The sequence below is a fragment of the Acanthochromis polyacanthus genome, chromosome 21, assembly GCF_021347895.1.
Source record: "Acanthochromis polyacanthus isolate Apoly-LR-REF ecotype Palm Island chromosome 21, KAUST_Apoly_ChrSc, whole genome shotgun sequence".
In the NCBI taxonomy this organism is placed as follows: Eukaryota; Metazoa; Chordata; class Actinopteri; family Pomacentridae; genus Acanthochromis; species Acanthochromis polyacanthus.
The window spans coordinates 20047856-20067532 of NC_067133.1; the positions used below are offsets into that span (position 1 = coordinate 20047856).

The 19677-nt window shown below is 42.1% G+C and overlaps 1 protein-coding gene across 1 annotated transcript in view; it reads right to left on the reverse strand.

Moving 5' to 3' along the window:
* Nucleotides 1–2468: 2468 nt before the first annotated feature.
* The window catches only part of LOC110953931 (protein sidekick-2-like), an 89569-nt gene continuing 72360 nt past the window's right edge, over nucleotides 2469–19677 (reverse strand). Inside the window, 19 exon segments of the mRNA XM_022198161.2 lie at nucleotides 2469–3627; nucleotides 8000–8129; nucleotides 10443–10587; nucleotides 11648–11788; nucleotides 11890–12054; nucleotides 12160–12285; nucleotides 12377–12538; nucleotides 13179–13316; nucleotides 14728–14914; nucleotides 15037–15152; nucleotides 15273–15374; nucleotides 15830–15886; nucleotides 15999–16134; nucleotides 16270–16340; nucleotides 16622–16725; nucleotides 18470–18671; nucleotides 18780–18818; nucleotides 18821–18973; nucleotides 19475–19573. Coding sequence (XP_022053853.2) covers nucleotides 3217–3627; nucleotides 8000–8129; nucleotides 10443–10587; nucleotides 11648–11788; nucleotides 11890–12054; nucleotides 12160–12285; nucleotides 12377–12538; nucleotides 13179–13316; nucleotides 14728–14914; nucleotides 15037–15152; nucleotides 15273–15374; nucleotides 15830–15886; nucleotides 15999–16134; nucleotides 16270–16340; nucleotides 16622–16725; nucleotides 18470–18671; nucleotides 18780–18818; nucleotides 18821–18973; nucleotides 19475–19573 — 2684 coding nt within the window. The 3' untranslated portion in view covers nucleotides 2469–3216.

Sequence of the window (19677 nt, forward strand, 5' to 3'; positions counted from 1 at the left end):
GTTGTTCCCAGTGGTGACATTTGACATTCAGGATAAATTATAAGATGTCTGGCTTTTTTCCCCTTCTTGTTTTGCCATCTGCTTAATGCTCAGATGACGAGATGTGGAAGGTTTCCTCTAGACTGGCCATGGGACCTTTTTAACCTCCCAAAACTTTCCCTTTTAGTTTTACAGCAGTGTGGTACAGCATGCGTGAGGACCATCCACATTTTTCATAACTTTGTAGATGATGGTCTAAAGTGGCAGCAGCCATTCACTATGCATAAGGACAGACAGCCCTTTTAGACTGAACTGATGCATAAAAATTTCAGCACGCTGCCTTCCAGAGGAAAAGTGGTCAAATCTGCTATAACGCATTCAAGGCATTTGACAGCATTCGCAAAATGAGTTTTATCGACTGCTCTGACTAAAGACGCCTGCACTGACAGCAAATAGTGATGAATATGAGATGCTACCATGAAGACAAAACAAACTGGATGACATACATTTTTGACAAAATCCTTTGTTCATCAAAACTTTTCCAAAAGCCATAACTTCCCATTTCCATCTGTAAAACGCATCGTGATTTTGTCCTAATTTTAGAGGCACCAGTCAGGATGAGTTAGCTGTGCTGCAAAAGTACTCTAATACACTCTGCAAACACAGTCAGAATTAGGACACATTTTGTGTAAGTCGATCCCATGGGGAGACGCTGAACTGAACGAAAAAAAAATGTGACAGATTTGTTGATGTGAGGCTGCGTCTGTCTCTCTTTCTCTCTCTTTGCGGGTGAATGTGTGTGAGCAGAAGATTTCTCTGTGTCTCCTTGCAGCAAAGTGGAAGAAGGTGAGCAGTAGCTATGGAAGAGGTGAGTTTGTAGATTTGCCATAACTTTTGAGGTGCAAAATCAAATTCTTGAGTTGTAGCATTTGTTGTAATAACATAATGGCAGCTATACATGAAATACAGATGTCATATGACTGACAAACGTTTTAAATCAAAATTCTGTCCATATACGTTGATCCACTAACTCCTGACGTTTTTCTTTCTGTTCATGTTTTTAATGAGAGTATGTAGAGATTCCCCAAATGCATCTATCTGTACCCTTGACTAGACTTTCACTTTCTTCTTAAACCTTTCAACCTGATCCCTTTGTTCTGCTCTTTTTCTGTCTTGCTTAAGATCAGTGTTTTCTGGCCTGAAATAAGGAGATTACCCGGACACCTGTCCTTGCCTCCTCCAGATTTTCAGCATGCTTGCACCGGATCATGTTCTTCTTCAAATTCTTCCCTGTAACTCATGCTCTTATGCGTCCCAATTATGTCTAAGTAGTGGCTGAGAGGATCAGGCCATTTTTGCATTGTAGGATCAAGTGTCACTTTCATATCATTTTGTATTCTAGACCAAGCAAAAAACTTAAAGCTGCCTGTGAAAAATAGCTGCATTATGTTCTCTCTTTTCTTTAAAACAACTTGTTTTTACCACTGTCACACATCTCCACTGATCCTTTCATGTGTTTTTTGCCAATATTTATGCATTATTTTCTGTAAAATTCCACCACATTCTAATGACTAATGAAGAAAAAGCCATTACAAAATAGAATAATTTATTTTTGAGAGCTACCATGAATAGGTCCACACTGTTTCCTTCATGATGTATACAGTGATTTTCACATTGTAAATTGACCTTGACTATTTTAGTTTATACACTATGGGTCCAACTCCAGCACAGCAATGTCCCATTCAGCTTTTGTAAAGAAGCAGCATATTCAAAAGTGTTGTAGAAAACATCTTGTCATAACATACTGTCCGGTTGCAGCATAACACACGTTTTCAGAAATCATGTAAGTGCCATGTTACACTGTAACACGCTCAACACACATATCACCACAAAACAATCCATGGTGATGCAATTGACACATAGTACCTGTGTTTTACCGCTGTTAACCCATGAATTCAACTTCTAAATAATCATCAGTTTCTTTAGCCTAATTAGCAAACTGAATTTGTAACATATATGATACAAGCGTTCTTGTTTTTAGCTTTTATTAGTTGTAAGTGACCAATTGCATCTTATTTTCCGCATATCTGTCCAGAAACACACTGTAAAAAATACAGAACTCTTGAAAATGAGTTTTCAGTTGATCACTGCTGTCAAAATCATGATCTCATGCATCAGTAAACCTTTAGCAGGTTTACTTTATGAAGCATCACAGTTTTTTTTTTTAGTTTTTTAAAACTAATATTCCTTGTGTCTTAGTAAGCTGATCAAAGTGAGTCTTATTTTGTTGACAGCTATTAATTCCATAATGCTTTATGTGGTTGTGATGAGACTTATATCAAATGAACCAAGAAGATTTGTGCTTTTGGTCCTCAGTCATTTTCTGTGGAAGAACATTAACGCAAACAAAAGCACATTATGAAAGATGACTGAGCTTGCGTATCTACTGACATGAGAACCAGCACACAATCAACATTCTCAGACTACTATAAAGGTGCCACAATGCTTTAATGTGATTCATAACATTGTCACTAGTGATGTTCTGAAAATGTTGAGCTTGAAGCTGATTGATATAAATATCTGGTAAACAATATGAGACAAGTACATATAGTAAACACTTAATGCAGTTCCAACAAAGATTAGGCAGAGTGAGAAACTCAAAGGCAGCCGAGAGTGCCTCTCTTCGAGTCAAGAGTCCATTTCTCACAATCAGTTTGTCCTTTGTCAAACATCGCTCATTCCATCAGAGTTGGTTTTTCAATTGTCCAGTCTCAGCAAGTCAAGTGGTCCATACTCTGTATGGTTCTAAGGTGTTGTTTTTTTCATAAAGCTCTCATATTAAACAATAATACAGTGTTTTTAAAACAAGGATTTCTTTTTTAGAACTTCAGGTTCTCTTCTCCCTTGTTTACATGGTTGATTCTTCAAAATAAAAGTACTGCAGCAACGCATAAAAACCTTCAAATGATTGTCTTTTCATAAAATACATATTACACAGATTAACCAACCATACGCGCTAAACACAATCATACACACACACACACTCTTCACAGAGGAGAAAGCACTATTTAAAGATGCCTGCAATGCTTAATACTGAGCAACAACTCTGTCAGTAAGACAGAACAAAAAATGATCCAAAAAAAAGGAGGGGGGAGAGCAAATTACAAATAAACCAACAACAGCAAAATCAAAGACTCATCCTCAGGGTCCTGTTGTTATTGGAAGGAGAGCTGTGTGTCAAACAAAAGAGGAGAAGCCCGCGGTAGGTGCCTGAGCGGCACAGCCCAGGCTGCTGGGGGGCCGGTAGAGGGTGCTGTGCTGACTGGGAGGTTCAGATGACAGCAGGGAGGGGGTGGGAGTCCGGCTTCCCTTGGGCCTGAACAGAGTGGCTTGGCCCTGGCACTGGGGCTGCGGAGATGGGGCGCTCTGGGGTAGGAGAGGGGGCAGAGGGGGCACAGGTGGCGGGTGCTGCCGCGACTCTTGCTCCACCAGGGGCTCGGGCTGGGAGTAGCCGTATGCCGGTGGGCGAGAGACTCCCTTCTGCTGCCGCCGCCAGGAGTTGTAGTAGGTGGGGTCGCTAATGTAGTGGTTGACAAATGAGTGGGTCTTCTGCCGGCTCTGATCCATTTCATATTCGCTGTCGCTGCCCTGTAAGTCAGTCAGGAAAAGCCGTTAGATGCCATCTTAACAGCGAAGAAAGAAGATTACCGAACAAACATACTGTCTAGCCAAAAAAAAAAGCCGCCACCTGGATTTAACTAAGCAAATAGGTAAGAGCTTTCCATTGGATGATTACTGCAGTGATGGATACGCTTCAGCAGGCAACAACTTTGCCGATGCAGTGAGGAGCTTCTCATTTCTTAAACAACCATGCCAGAAGACATATCCCGTGGTCATGGAAAGGATGTTAATTTGTTTCAGAAAGGTCAAATTATTGGCCTGCATCAAGCAAAGAAAACAACTAAAGAGATTTCTGAAACTACTAAAATTAGGTTAAAAACCGTCCAACACATTATTAAAACCTGGACGGAGAGCGGTGAACCATCATCTACGAGGAACAAATGTGGTCGGTCATGTGGTCTGATGAGTCCAGATTTACCCTGTTCCAAAGTGATGGACACATCAGGGTAAGAAGAAAGGCAGATGAAGTGATGCACTCATCATGACTAGTGCCTTAAAAGCCTGTGGGGGTTAGGGTTATGATCTGGGGTTGGTTCAGCAGCGTTATGTTCCCAAAGAAGAAGTCAGCTGATTACCTAAATATACTGAATGTCCTAGGGCCTCATTTATAAAGCTTGGGTACGCACAAAACAGGGCTAGAAAGTTACGTATGCCACTTTCTACGCAAAGGTTGTGATTTATAAAAATAAACTTGAGAATATGCGCACCAGTGCGCCAACCTTGATGCTTGCTTATGCACATTTTGGAGACGGAGGGAACGGCAGTGCTGGAGGGTGAAGTGGTGAATTGAAGCCGGATTGATCTCAAACCTTTATTGTCATCACATATTAGACTTGTAGAGCCGGATAATCATAAACCCTCGTTATTGTAGATGTTCATATAGTGCGCCATTCGGCCCACGACTGTGTTTGCAGAACTATGTTCATATATCAAACTTCCATCTTCAAATGATATAGAGCTGTGGATGGCACTGATTCATTACTAATCGGGACAAGGCATGTGACAATCAGTCCAATCGCTGATCAAGCGGATAAATAGCAGGTGACAGCCGTGCGTAATGTGGCACAATGGATGCGCTGGCATTGCTGGAAGTCACATAAATGGTAGGTTAAAAATGGAGAGAGATGTTAGGGATCACGGGGATTTCCTGGCCCATGATGATGACTGGCTAATAAGATTTAGATTCCCTAGAGCAGTACTCTTGGATCTATGTGCTGAACTGGGCCCTGTCTTAGACCGACCCATCCGCCGAAACCACACCATCCCGGTACAGACACAGGTGCTGACCACTCGGGGGTTTCTGGCGACCAGCTCCTTCCAGCGGGAAGTGGCCGACAGGTATGTGTTTTATATGAAGAATATATGAGGTTATGTTTGTTGTCTAAATCCTATCTGGGTCTGATATACAGTTAAATTATGTCCTGTAGGTCTGGGATATCACAACCATGCCTCAGCACAATAATGCCAGCTGTTTTGGATGACATTATAAACATGACCAGTCAATACATCAGGTTTCCTTACACTGTGGGTGAACAGCCCAATATTAAACGGCAATTTGCAGCAATGTCCGGTTTCCCAAATGTAATCGGCGTAACTGACTGCACTCATGGTGCTGTAAGGGCTCCGAGTGAAAATGAATTTGTCTATGTGAACCGAAAAAATGTACATTCAATCAGTGTACAAATTATTTGTACATCGGACATGATCATAACAAATTAGTGGCAGGGTGGCCTGGGTCAACACATGACTCATTCATCCTGACGCACAGCAGCGTGGGGAAAAGACTGCAGGCCGGCTCTGCGTAAAATGCCGCGGATCAGCAGCTTATTTATATGCAGATACATTCATGAGTTACTTTGCATTGACCATTCATGGTAAAATGTGGGTGTGTTGTGGGTGGAATGTGAGGTGGATCCACCTGTGCAATATTCCAGCTGGAGTGTGATTTATAAAGGGGAAATTGCGTGTCGCTGTGCGCACGCATAGTTTTATAAATCAGAATATTTTTTGGCGTACGCCTATTTCAGATTTTCGGCGCAGTCAAACTTTTAGTATGGATCCTACGCAATGTTTTATAAATGAGGCCTCAGGTCTTTCAAAGGAAATTTTTTTTTCCCTGTTGGCAAGGGAACATTTCGAGATGACAATGCCAGGATTCATTGGCTCACAGTGGCCACGGTTACATTAAGTGTTTTAATTCGGAATTATTAATTCGGAATTAACTCATTCGGAATAAAGTTTTGTACTCCGCGTTTATATGGAAATATTATTTCTGAATTAAGGTTTACATGGACCACACGTTTATTCCCCTTCCTTATTTCTGCTTTAACGCTTGGGCGTTGGAAAGGATTCTGATTGGACAGGGAATGGACGTGACGAATCCCTGTTTACCGGAACTCCATTTGCCGTGGCATTTCTTTTCCCCAACAACATGGAGGAACAACTAATAAGGACGCTTTTCGCTTTGTTTTTTATTGCCGTTTTGAAACAGCAACTCGACAATGGTGTACTACTTCTGCTGAAGTTGTGACCTTACCGGCGTGAGCCAGTCACAGAATGTGTACGTTGCTACGTCATCGCTATGTGACGAGCCAAGCATGCGCAGAATGACCGGAATTAACTAAACTAACTTTTGCCACAAGTGCCCATGCCCACAGTTTTTCTCTTCTGTTTGCGCGTGTTTCCGTCATATCGTTACAGCGCCCCTAGAGGTCTGGCATGTGTTTTACAGCGTTTCCATGCGTATCGAGTGCATTCGTGTAGACGCATAGATTTTCTGAGACGCCTTCGTCTTTACGGCGATCGTTTTTGAAACTGTTCAGCGTTTCGTCTTCGTGTGGACAGGGCCTCAAATGCTGTGACACTGCAGAAGCTTACCAAAACAAATGAGTGCCATATTCAAAACTAAAGACAGTCCAACAAAATACTAGAGTGTGCGACTTTTTTTTGGCCGGGCAGTGTATGTTTAGGATGTCTGCCACAGAGACACCTACATTTCCTACTCATGCTCTTGCTCATGAATAAAGGGTAATTCTAATTTCTAGTATTGTGGGGATTATTCACAAACTGCATAGCACTGACTCATAGCACAGCAGGGAACATCTACTGACAAATGGAAATCTATTAATCCATCTGAAATTCTATGGGGCAGATAATCACTTCTATTGAGAACCTTTCAGGCATAGGATCTCACCCAGAGCTCTGTGGAGCACAAATATGGTAAGTGTACACGAGAGTGTCCTAGAAATAAAACAGAGATAATGTTTGCAGGATTAGTTTGCTCTTCTTGCAATTTATTAGCGATCCGTCTTGCAAGTTATAAATGCTTGTGTGGGTGAATCATGTTGCTGTTCCACTACATTGCTGAGAAACAGTAAAAAAAAATAAAAATTAAAAAGGCAGCAATTTACTCTCGCAGAAAACATTACACATCTGGCACATTTGTGTGCCTGACAAGTGCTTGCCCATCTACTGCTCTATAGAGGCACTACGGCTTAACAGATGTTGAAGCATCATTTATTTGCACAAGTGGCAGGTAAACAGTGGGAGGCTATGCGGCGGGAAAGAATAACACCAGTTTGTGTCTCCTGGGAGAGCAGAGTTTGTTCAAACCGGGTTGAACAATGTTTTGACTGTGCAGGTACCAGATAAATTGGCCAGGGAGTGTGGGTAGCACAGATGTTCAGAATCTGTTACAATCGGCTTCACAGCCTTTTGCAGGCATCATCCCTCATCACTTCTAGCCTCTCGTATGACTTCTTATTCCATGCACACACACCGAGCTGTTCAGATCATCACATGATGAGTCGAGACCCGGCAGCCCAGATTAACAAATCTTTTCCTGTTTGAGGGAAATTAATTAGTTGTGAAGATATTTCGACACACATGAGACATGAGAATCATTGGTGTACTTCCTTCCCATGGGAGAAATCAGTATTAAAAGATCCAGAGATGTCAGCCGTGACTGGGCTATGCTAACAGAGGATATTTAATTTTGAGTTGATCCACTTGAGGCAGATTGTCTTGCAGAATGTCATTAATTTGTCTTCGGTAATGCTGCTTTGTAATTAAACAGCTGTCTAGTTTCTGCATTGAGCAAAGCAAGGGTTATAACAATCCAGAATTGAGATTATCAGGAGGATAGATGATGAATTTGACAAAAGTAAAAGAAAGTAGAAAAAGAAAAGTACTTTTCAGTTGGAAAAGGTTAAAAGTTTGGTCTGGAGGACTTTGTCACTTTGAGAAATTCAAGCGGGTGAATTTTACTTTTTAATACAACTTCATTGCCTATTCCAGACAGGGGTATGGGCATATGCTGTAAGTCAGGGTCACTGCTTACCTGCGAGTCTGATATCTCAGAGGGTTTTTCGGTCAGGCTGCTGCTCTCTGCTGGGATCAGGTCATTATACTTAGTGCTGACATCTTCATCTGAGTAGTGCAGACTTCCTGGACTGGGTCTTGGTGGAGACCTGAACAAAGGGATAAAAGCAGAAAGTGAAGAGTATGCTTGATTTATGAGAAGCAAGAGAGAACGATTAGGAGCTAATGGTTATATAAGAAATAAAAGCTACTCTTGATCATGACTGCATTTCTCATGAGAAAATCAGACAGTTTATTTTATTTAAAAAAAAATATTCCAGCAAACATAAAAAGCTTCATCAATCCTGCGACCGACGCCACACAGACAACCAGTAAAAGCCTGCGACATAGTTCGAAAAATGAATCTTCACAATTCACTGGGTGCACAGTGGAAAAACATGAACAAATTCGGTGCACACTCATTGATTATGAAAATTAAAACAGCTTAGTTCAGAGAAGCACAGAACGGTTTACTTGTGCATTCCTGGAAGCCACTAATACATAATGAAGGGAGGATATTAAAATCAGCCTTCTTCTTTGGCTTTTTCCCTTTAATCTTTGCAAAGCGTCAGTTGGGAACTTGGTAGGGGGTGAGTTCAGCTCACCCCAATCTTCATAAGATTTACAAACAGGATAGTGCACACAAAGAAAATATACAAGCATTTTCATGAAAACACTCTGTTGTTTTTAGAGCTAAATGATTGTAAGTCAAGGATTCAGTCAAAGACTTTCAATTCCTGCAGAAAATCTGTCTGACTAAGCAGGGACTTGAGCTGCGTGAGTAGTTTGAAGCTCTGATATGAGCTCAAGTCAAGTAAAAAGAACCCCCTAACTTCTTTTTGGCTCTAGTCATTAAGGCCATGAAGTGAAACAGAGAGAAACATCTGTGCAGACAGTTATGTTTTTTGTTCTGCAGTAATGACTGCTTCTATGTTCAAGGTCTGCAAAGACTGAATTGGATGGTCCAGAGAGGAAAACTTTGACCAGAACCCTCACATCACTGAGCTACAGCTCAGCCTGATAAAACATTTAAAGAAGAGTTTGTTCAATTGGTTTCAGAAAAAAAAAAGACTAAAGAATCATTTAAAGTAGGAATGGCATGAAAGTAAATGTCTAAATGATCTGAAATGAAAAGTGCTACATGTGGGGGCTGAATAGACAGGCATAAAACGCTGTGATGTCAAGTGTAATATTAAGACATAAAGCAGAAAACCTTGACAACCTCTGAAATAAAAAAAAATGTACTGAGATGTATGCAGGGCTAAATCACTGCAAATGCCAAGAACGAGCTTAGAAGACACAACATGACAACGGCCATGAAAGGGTTGACACAACAAAGGGATATCTCCTCTGGGTTAAAGGGGATGACGTGAGGGGGCGGACTGTGAAAGAAAAAAAAAGCTACATTCAGACAAGGTTGAGTCAGATATTAAAAGGATGAGACCACGTGCTTGTAAGGGAGGAGGGGCAAAGGATCCTGAGCTTTAAATTATTGAGGAGCACTGCATTTCTCCCCTTGCCTTAACTGTCTAATACATCCTTCTTTCCTTCACCCTTTCAAATATCCCATAGGGAGCCCTCCCACTCTTCTTCTTCTTAAGTCCACAGATCATTAGCTAACAGTACGCTACCAGATTGAGACTCTTCAAAGAGACAGAGCTACTCAAAGCCCTTTGATCGCCTTCTTGGCCTCATTGGTCAAGGAGAAAATAGCAGATTCCCCTGCCTTTTTAATGTGCCCCCAGCATATTTCAACATAATATACACTAAAATCTGCAAAAACTAACATTTATTTCTGAGCTGTGACATGACTCCCATCCCCCAATACAACCAAATGGCAACCCATGACCTATGTCTCCACAAGAGCTTCACGTGCTGCACGGCGTGTGAAATTCCTCTTTTCCAGTGTGTACCTAAACATTACCAAAGAGCCAGTCCATCAAAATCCTGCTGACAGTACTTTATGCTGTGAAAAGTCTCATGGCACCACACTCGAGAGAAACTCTGGGCTCAAGGCCAAAGCAAAACAGCCAGTTCTGACCCATAAGCGCTCTTTGTCTAAAGCGGTGATGGACAGACAAAGAGCACATGCAGAAGCTCCTGAATGCTAATTAGCTGGTATTGTGCTGTCCCCCTTATATAAATTGTTGCTTCACACAAACACTGAATATCAACGAGGTGGAAGGACGAAGGCTCAAGGCTCCTCAAGGTTCAGCTATTGTGAGGGAAGAAGGGAACACGGAACGCTGCATTATTAATTCTCGTCAGTATTGTAAGTAACACGCTGAGCTGGAAGATGGTAAAAACTGACTTAGCAAGGTGCTTGAGAAATGGAGCCTTTGCTGGCAGGAAAGGAATGCGATCGGCTGAATACCATGATTAATAGCACAACAGACGACATAGTTATAGTGGTGTTCACTGACCGGGTGTATATGCCATTTTTGCGGCAAAAGGAGTTCTTCACGGAGAGTCGTCTATTGTTCAGCTCCAGGGCTGGGAAGCGGCCCTCGTCCAGGCGCACCATCTCCCCATGGGTCAGAGGCAGCGCTGTGCAGTTGGAGTGGTTGCCTGGACAGGGGTATGAGGATGACACTGTGTGGGTTGTGGGATGAAATAAATGATTTGTGATCTTCAATCAACTCTACAATTTCAGTCTTTAGGGTTAGTCACACACAACACAGTTAACACAACACAGCATCTACAGGTGTTTTATGAATGCCATCCCTCTTTATATACAAGTGACATCAGCAGCAACAATATATGCAGCCTCTAGTAGGATGGTTCAAGTTCAAAGCTGGGAAAACAGAGAGGTGCTCAGAAGCCCTCTTTGTGTCTTCACCCAAACCAATCCTCGTCTGAGCTGGTGTCACACAGTTTGCTAACCCTGCTAACCCTGGCACCATGCTAAATGTTGATTAAGCTAAAAAGTCAGTAGAGTTAGGAAGGCTTGACATAACCCTTCACTCTTCCTTTCTTTTCTGGCTCACCTCTACACCACTAGCAGCTGGAAGACCATAAAAAATTCCCCTCAGATGCCCTTCATGCGACTGTTACTTTCCAACCATAATGTATTAACAATCACAACAACAACAGCTCTACGAACACTGATTAACTTCATCTATGTTTATGTGTTTGCAGACAGCAACCATGACAAAGGAGTTTCTAGGAACAGTAGTGTCACCTGGAATAATTTACAATCATGAAAATTGGCTTCTTGATACAGTGGTGTGGGAGCCACTTGCGCTGTAGTTATACAATTACTCTCAGTCTGACTAATGACCCGAGCATTAAACCACTGCCAAGCCATTTATCCTGGTATTGATCCTCTCTGCAGTTAAGCACGAACAATAATATTTATTCATCTGCCTATTTTAGCTGTTTCACCGATTACCTTTATTCTTCTCTTCTTCCTGTCAGCCAACTATTGTAAGAAAGCTGAGGTAATTTGTTTAATTGTGTGAGCCTTCACACTCTCATTTTATAGCACAGACGTTGGATGTGCAATCATTACAATGCAATTCGCGGCAGACTTGTCCGAGAGGAAGACAAATTCCCCTCGATGAATTAAGTTGCAGGAACAGAGAGACTAAGATGTTAGCAGAGTTTACCAGACAGTTCGGTTTCCTACCTGAGTCTGCTTTTTTGGTGTATTTCTTACTCTGGCCTCGTATGATGAGGATGAATACAAGGAGGAGGATGAAGATGAGGCCCACCAGAGCAATAACAACCAAGAACCACCACTCCTCATAGAAGGGAGAAACTTTCTGGGCTGCAAACATAAGCAATAACAGATATTAATGTCTAAACAAAACAAAGTTTCTATAATTATATAAACATTGTGTAAATGCTTCATTTTAAAGTGCAGTTCACCTGATATAGAGGGAGAGGGGGCGCTGGGGGAACCATAGCCATAGTCATTGACGGCAATTACTCGAAAGTCATAAGTGACTCCTTCTCGCAGCATGTCCAGATTAAGTGTGTAGGATGTCACTTCTTTGGGGATGTCTTTGATAAGGATATCCCACAATCCTTCATCTAAAGACAAAATGAGGAAATATATTAATAAAATCAAAGCTGTGGGCTTTGTGGGCAGATTGTTTACGGTACTGAAACTCAAGAACTGTTCATGGAATAGCTCACCGGAAGGTCTGGCCTCGATGACGTATCGTGTAATAGGTGCGCGGCCTTGATCACCACTTGTCCAATGCAGTGTGAGGGCAGCGCCATATCGAGAAATAAAGGGTTCTCCAGGAGGGCCTGGGGCTCCTTTAGAGGACAAAAACGGAGAATAGTTCGAAAAAAATGAGAAAGAGGCATTTAAAAGATTATATGATAGACAGTGAAGTTGAAATCCCACCTTCCCCAGGCCCAGTGGTGATGTTGGCCTCTACCTCGGGGCCATAAGTCAGCGTTTTGGCCCGGATGCGAAAGTTATAGGTGACACCATCGGCCAGGTCTTTGATCTTCATCCACAGGGGAGCACTGCCTTTCACATCTACTGTCACTATCTTACTGACACCTGGAGTGCGAGGAGAGGAGTCTGTACAGGAAACACTAAGACTCTAGATACTGTTTTCTACAAGCGACAAATAGCCAAGCTTTGTGCATAAGAGCAGACACAGTACCACACATGAGACCGGACAGACAGACTACCAGAGACATGGACATATTTGCATAAAGAGCAGAAAATGTCTACTTTTCCAGCTATGTAAAATTGAGCCAATCAGGACTTTATTTTTTTGATAAGGGGCCAACTGATATCCACTGTCTTTACTGCTGTGTTCAGCTTTTTTTATGGTCTGTTAGTGGATAACCAAGAGACCACAGCAACTTCAGTTCTACATTCCACCTCTGCTCCCAATTATTTGACAACCTGGTCCAGGCAGCCACACTTAACCAGCTATTAACCATGTTTCTCTCTGTTAGAGTGGAAGCTGTGCAGTCTCACCGGAGCATTCCAGCATATTTTATCAGCCATGCTATATATGTTACTGCAGGGTCTACACTCATCTGTAACAAATTAGAGCGTGAGCTTAAGCAGCATGAGTTAAAAAAGAATATGGTTAAGAGTCTAGAGGTTGTAAATCACTGTCTGAGAAAGCCAGCTGAGGAATGTCAAGAGATGGCAGAGCTTTGAGGCTCCAGGCAGAGTTTCTCACCATCCACTGGAGTGCAGGGCTCATAAACCAGTCGGTAGCCTTCAATGATGCCGTTGGCCTGCTTTGGTTCTCCCCAGGACACATTGACCGAAGTGGTGGTCAGCTCACTGAAGTGAATGAAGTTGGGAGCGCTTGGTGCTTTTGGTGAAGAAAGGGAGAAAAGATGTGATGACAGTTGGATTTATTGTCAATATCAAGACAAAACACTGCAAACTCTGCTGCAAATCTAAAGAAAAAAAAAAAATCATAAATCGCTAGAAGTCAATAACTTAGGCACAAACTGTTTTTGCACATTAATTATATGAAAAAAAATCATATATGTAATTCAGACATTCTGTAAATTTAGCACATGAATTGTTACTTTTCCCATTTGCGTATGGGCAGCGAAATAGCATTAAACTAGTGGAACCAAAAGGCAGTGTTCATAATCTACAGATAAAACCTTTCAACATATTCATGAAAGAAAAAAAAGTGACCCATGACATAAAACATGAACACTTGGAGATTAAAAAAGGCTTAGGTTTCATCCCTATTGGTGGTTCATCATTAGAGGGTCGCCGTCAACAATAGAATGTATGGTGAGTAAAAACAAGCAAAATCCTTCATGTCTGTTTAGGCAAATGAGTCAGTAAAAAGCAAAAGTGCACACAAGAGTGCAAAATCATTCTGTGACCTTGAACAAGAGCTCTGAGAAATTCTGCCTGCTGACCCAACCCAGATCCAGCTAAGTGTCAGGATTTAGCCACAATTCTGCATAAAAATCACAAAAGCTTGTGTTGGCTCACTTCCCAGTACCCCGTAGTGCAAAGAGCCAAAATTCCTGCCTGTGTTTTTAAGTTCTCAGCACTTTGTACCCCTTGCCAATGTCACAGGCTTTAAGGGGGTGGAAAAGACGAGAGAAATTTATACTGTAAACCATTTTTGTGCTGAAACCGCAGTGGAGGGACTCTCACTAGCTGGTAAACACAGACGTCTTTGTGCAGTTGTGGCCAAAAAAACTAATCTACATGTGTCCCCCGCACTCTGTATTCTTTGCTCCTCTGCTGTCATTAGTTTTCCACCCCCATGGCTTGTCCTGGAGGACGTGCCAAATAGACTCTGATCTCACAGGACGAAGCTAAACTCTTTAGAGAAAATATTCAATTTCTTGCTGAATAGGAGGAGCAGGTCTTATACTCTTTGTCTTGAAGCTATAGTAACAAGCGCAGGTTGCAGTTTATATTTAAAACAGTGGCTCAAGATGAAAGCACTCATCCTCAATTCTTTTGTAGGCTCCTTTTGTGATTGAAGGGATGGCTGGCCTTCAGGCACTAGTCTTCTAAAGCACTTTAAAACCATAAACAATGTGGGTAAATAATGAGGAATATCATTGTGCAGATGGCAGAAGGGGATAGATCAAGCAAAGATAGAGAGGAATAATGTAAAACAGAACTTAAGACTGTGAAATGCTACATGGTGTTGGCAGATGGTGCTAGCTGCAAGATAAATGCCACATGTCTTTAAAGGATCAGTCTAATCTCTTTCCACATCTGGATTTCGGGCAACTCACCTGCTTGCTGAGTGCGCCCTCTGGTGGGCAGGGAGCGTGGCCCATCCCCTGCAGCATTGAAGGCTGCCACACTGATCATGTAGGTGGTGTAGCCTGTCAGGTTTTTCAGCTTCACCCCGAGCTCTGGCAGGAATAGGGTGCGCAGGCGCTCCGTCTCGTTTTGAAGCTGAAACTCCCAGAAATAGATCTATAAACGGAATAAAAGAGGTCAGGATGCAGAATTCATACAGTCCTCAATGCAAATGTATACACCAGAAAGGCATGATGCAAGGTTGCTGTAACACACAAAAAAAGACACATTATTGATACCTTGTACCCTTGTATGTCTCCGTTCTGAGCATCCAGAGGAGGTGGATCCCATGTAACATCCAGCTGAGTGGCTGTTGAGGACTGGATCACCACATTTTGTGGAGGGGCTGTCGGAACTAGAAAGGGACAGAGATTAAATAATAAAACGATCACATTTTATATATTTGTTCAGCATTTAAGAAATAAAGTCTAAGCAGATTGGCAAACTGGCTGCACAGTGAGAAAAAGAAACATACCCGCCTCTCCAACAAACACTTCCTGTGGTGCACTGCTAGGACCCTCTCCCACAGCGTTGTACACACTGAGACGGATCTCATAGCGCTTGTGTTTACTCAAATCTGCAAGGAGAGAAGCCATTGCAGAATTGTAATGGAACAGCTGAGATGAAAGAGCGAAAAGAAGTTACTCCGGAGGGACACGCAGTCACAGTGATGCCCGTGGCAAGACAACACCACAAATTGAACAAAAAAAAGACAGAGGGTACGAATTATAAAGCACACTGATGAAAAGATGGGGTTATTGTGGGGACACGGGGACGATTTGTAAGTGATTAAAAGGAAGGAAAACAAGAGGAAATAATGACAGGGCAGCTTGGAGAGATTAAAGTCACGCACACACAATAGCAATCGGCGGTGGCCCCTCAGTGGTTACAGCTGAGTGGGAGGATGCAAAGCACACTTGCTGTAAATTATTATACAAATGGCATATTTTGTGGAAATAAAATATATCAGATGGAATGCAAGCAGATGGCAGAGTGATAGAAGAGAGGCAGAAAGGGATTTATCAGACTTACTATCCAGTTCGTATTGAGTAAGTGAGGATTCACTCAAGTTCCTGATGCTGTATGGAGCTGGAAATTGGACAGAAAATGGCAAGAGTGAGTGACAACATTAGGACATTTCTGATTATGTTGTAAAATATGGGTAACAGTAACACAGGTGAGAGTGAAACAATCGACTCACCAGTGAGATCAGCCCAGCTGGCAGATGGGCTGTTTACTGTGCGGACAGTGAAGCTGCGTAATCGGTCATAGTGTAACTCGCGGTACCTGACCCTAAACCCCAGCAAGACTCCATTTAGGTGATCCTCGGATGGAGGCTAAAAGGATGAGAGGAGGTCTGCTTAATGTGCAATATTTAACAACACAATCAAATATTCATGGCCAATAAATTGCACTGTCCCCATTCATTTTTGCATTCACAAAACCCTGCGCCAAATCATTCAACAGTATACCTGCCAGCGGACCAGTACAGATGTGGTGGTGTGAGGTGTAACAGATAGTATCGTCGGGGCTTTGTCTGGGGCTAGAGAAGATAAAAAAATGATGTTAGCAAATCAACAGAGCTGGGGGAAGTGATATGTAATTCAAACAGTGTGGTGGAGAAGAGCCTTACAGTAAACACATGCACTGTTGACGTAAAGTATTCACAGTGAAAATCCAAAGTCACAGCATCAATGTAAAGGCATGTTCACACAGTTGCAAAGTGTTCGCGTACAACTCAGTGGAAAATCAACAGACAGTGACCCTGCGCTGCATGGGGATGTATTTAGTCCCCGTTTATTCATAGCAGTCGAAGGTTCTCACCATCCTGTAGTGTAGTGATGGCCTCACTCTCCTGACTGTACTCACTGTCCCCGATGTCATTAGTGGCTTTAACGCGAAACTGGTAAGAAGTGAACGGCTTTAACCTTTATAGACAGAGAAAAAAGTGTGAATGTGCTGCCTTCCTCATATTTCTTTCCTTTTTTGATAGCATAGTGAAATACATACAGTTTTGAACAAAATCTTACATACACCTGTAAAGACCAAGTATATCACAGCAGTCTTGAGTTCGCATTGAGTCAGGTACCTGTTCATTTTCCATGATGCCATTACTGAAACATGTCTTTCTCACAAAAACAATCATGCATTTTCATTCTGTCATAAATCTATAGGTTTTCTGCAAATAAAATACTTTCACCCCAACTAGGTGCTCTTGATGACCATCCACAAGTTTCTGGTAAGCTACTGGATGTGTCTTCTTCTCTTGACGGAATGTGTGACATTCAACTAAATTTGTTTCTTTCTGTTGTGTGTTCGGGGTCGCTGTCTTGTTGGAACACCCAACTGCATCCAAGACCCAACTGTCTGCCTGATTATCTTAGGTTCTCCTAAAGAATATTGAGGAAACTGACCATTATCAATATTCTATTGATTTTGTGTAAAGCACAAGTTCCACCGGCACCAAATTAGCCCCACAGCATAATAAATGGGGCGGCTGTGGCTCAGGTGGTAGAGCGGGTCGTCCAATGATCGAAGGGTCGGCGGTTTGATTCCCGCTCTCGCCTAGTCATGTGCTGTTGTGTCCTTGGACAAGACACTTAACCAGTGCTCTTCACTGGTGTATGAATGCGTATGAATGTTGGTGGTGGTCGGAGGGGCCGTAGGCGCGGATTGGCAGCCATGCTTCCATCCGCCCTAGAGTGAGAATGTGTGAGCGTATGGTTGAATGGAAGCAATTGTTGTATAAGCGCTTTGAGTACTCTGATGAGTAGTAAAGCGCTATATAAGAGCAAGTCCATTCATAATACTACCACCACCATGCTTGACAGTAGATGTTGTGTTGTTGGGGTTAAGGGTCTCACCTTCTCTCCTCCAAACCTATTTATGTTCATTGTGGCCAAATAGTAAATTTTTTGCTTCATCTGACCACAAAATAGATCATTTTTTGTCTATGTGAATAGCAATGAAGACGGCTTTCTTTAGCCCATGGTGATGAGAAACAAGTTCGACTGTGGACACTGACATCGACTTTTTGTGATTCTTGGTTGACTCTTAACCATCCTGATCAACTGATTGTGGAGGTGAAACAACTGTGTGATGCATTTTACTTCAAACAATGGTTTGCACAGTTGATTTGGGGATCTGTGGCTGCTTTGATAAGGCTCCAAGTGAATGTCCTGACTTATTAGAGTCGGTTATTCGCAGTTTCATTTCTGTTCTGAGCTCCTGAGATTTTTACATTGTAGTGTTTGTGGCTGAGTCTACTGAGTGGATAAAAGGGGCCCTATTTAAATTGGTTCAGAAAAGTCAGCAGCTGTAGTCAGTCGCTCACAAGATGTTAAGGAGCCATGTCACTGAGGAAATTAGATTACCATAGCTTTCTATATCACCAGAACTGGTAATTCAAGCTGCTGTATGTATATTTTCGACGCTGCAGATTTTGTCACATTTACAGAAGACCTAGAGTAAATCTATGAAAGAAAAAAAATGCAGGCTTTGTTTTTGTGACAAGTACATATGTGAAATTACTTATAGGAATTATCAAAAAGACAAGACTGCCATGATACACATGGTCTTTACATGTATGTAAACTAAGTGCATGTAAACTTTTGTTCATAACTGTATATAAAAATGATTCTCATGAGTGGTGCAGTGGACTTTTATATTTACCTGTTAACTATGTAGGAGTGTGTCTCGTGACTGACTGATGCAGAGTGGACAGTCCAGTTGCTGTCTGGCAGCTCTCTGTACTGGACTGTATAGTAACGAACTGGAGATAGGCCGTCGCTGCCTGGTTCCCATGACAACAGCACTCTGCGAGCCTGAACTTCCTCTTGCGGCACTGTGGGACGGCTTGTAGGTTGGGGTCGAGCTGAAGGGCACAGACGCACAGACACACACGTATGGTTGCTCTCAAACTTAATATTTAGAGGTGAATAATTTAAATAATGCATTTCAGCTGCAGTGTTTTTACACTTACCTCTCTTTTCTGTAGTGACCACTAAAGCCTCAGCGGCCTCCCCCAACCCTTTCGTGTTTGAGCGGTGAGGCGGAATACATAAACCATTTCTGGTTTCAGTCCAGTTGCTGTGTATTGTCGTGCGCTGGGGCTCAGCACGTCCACGGTGGCAGCATTGCTGTTTGAAGAGTTTCTTCTGTATGTGATCTGATAGGCTAAGAAGATAAACTCATATCAACACGAAGTCATGCATTAAAAAGGATCAGCGAGGAGAACATTTCTGCTGCTGTACAAAAGTGTAGCATTTGGAGAAATTTTAATGAAATTTCTCAGTTTAAATCACAGCTTAAGACTTTGCTGTCTGCTGCTGCTTTTATTCAATTTCATTTGAAACGCTGCACACATTGGCTGGTAGCTGGGCTGTGAGTTTTATTGTCCTGTTTAATCTTTCCTATAATCTTTCTTATTTTATTTTATCTCATTTTCATCCTCAACTTTATAATAGCCATTTTACATCCCATTAATGTATGTCTTCTTGTACTGAGGTGTATTTCTTTTATATCTTACCTTAACGCCTGCCATGTATTATGTACAGCACTTTAAAATGCCTTGCCGTTAAAAGGTGAGATATAAATAAACTTCCATTGCCTTGCCTTGCCTTTATCTCATGATATTATCTAAGGTCATAGACAATGTTCTGCCTACTCTATACTCACCCAGTATAATGCCATTAGGCTGCGCTGGAGGTTGCCAGATGAGCCTGACTGAGGTGGTCCTGACTTCTGGGAATAAGATGCCGACTGGAGGGCCTGGCACTGTCACACATGAAATTACCAAATAAGACACAAGAAAAACAAACCACAGCATGTTCCTTCAGACAAGAAAGAACCTTTTCAATTATTTTCTGAAAAAATACTTT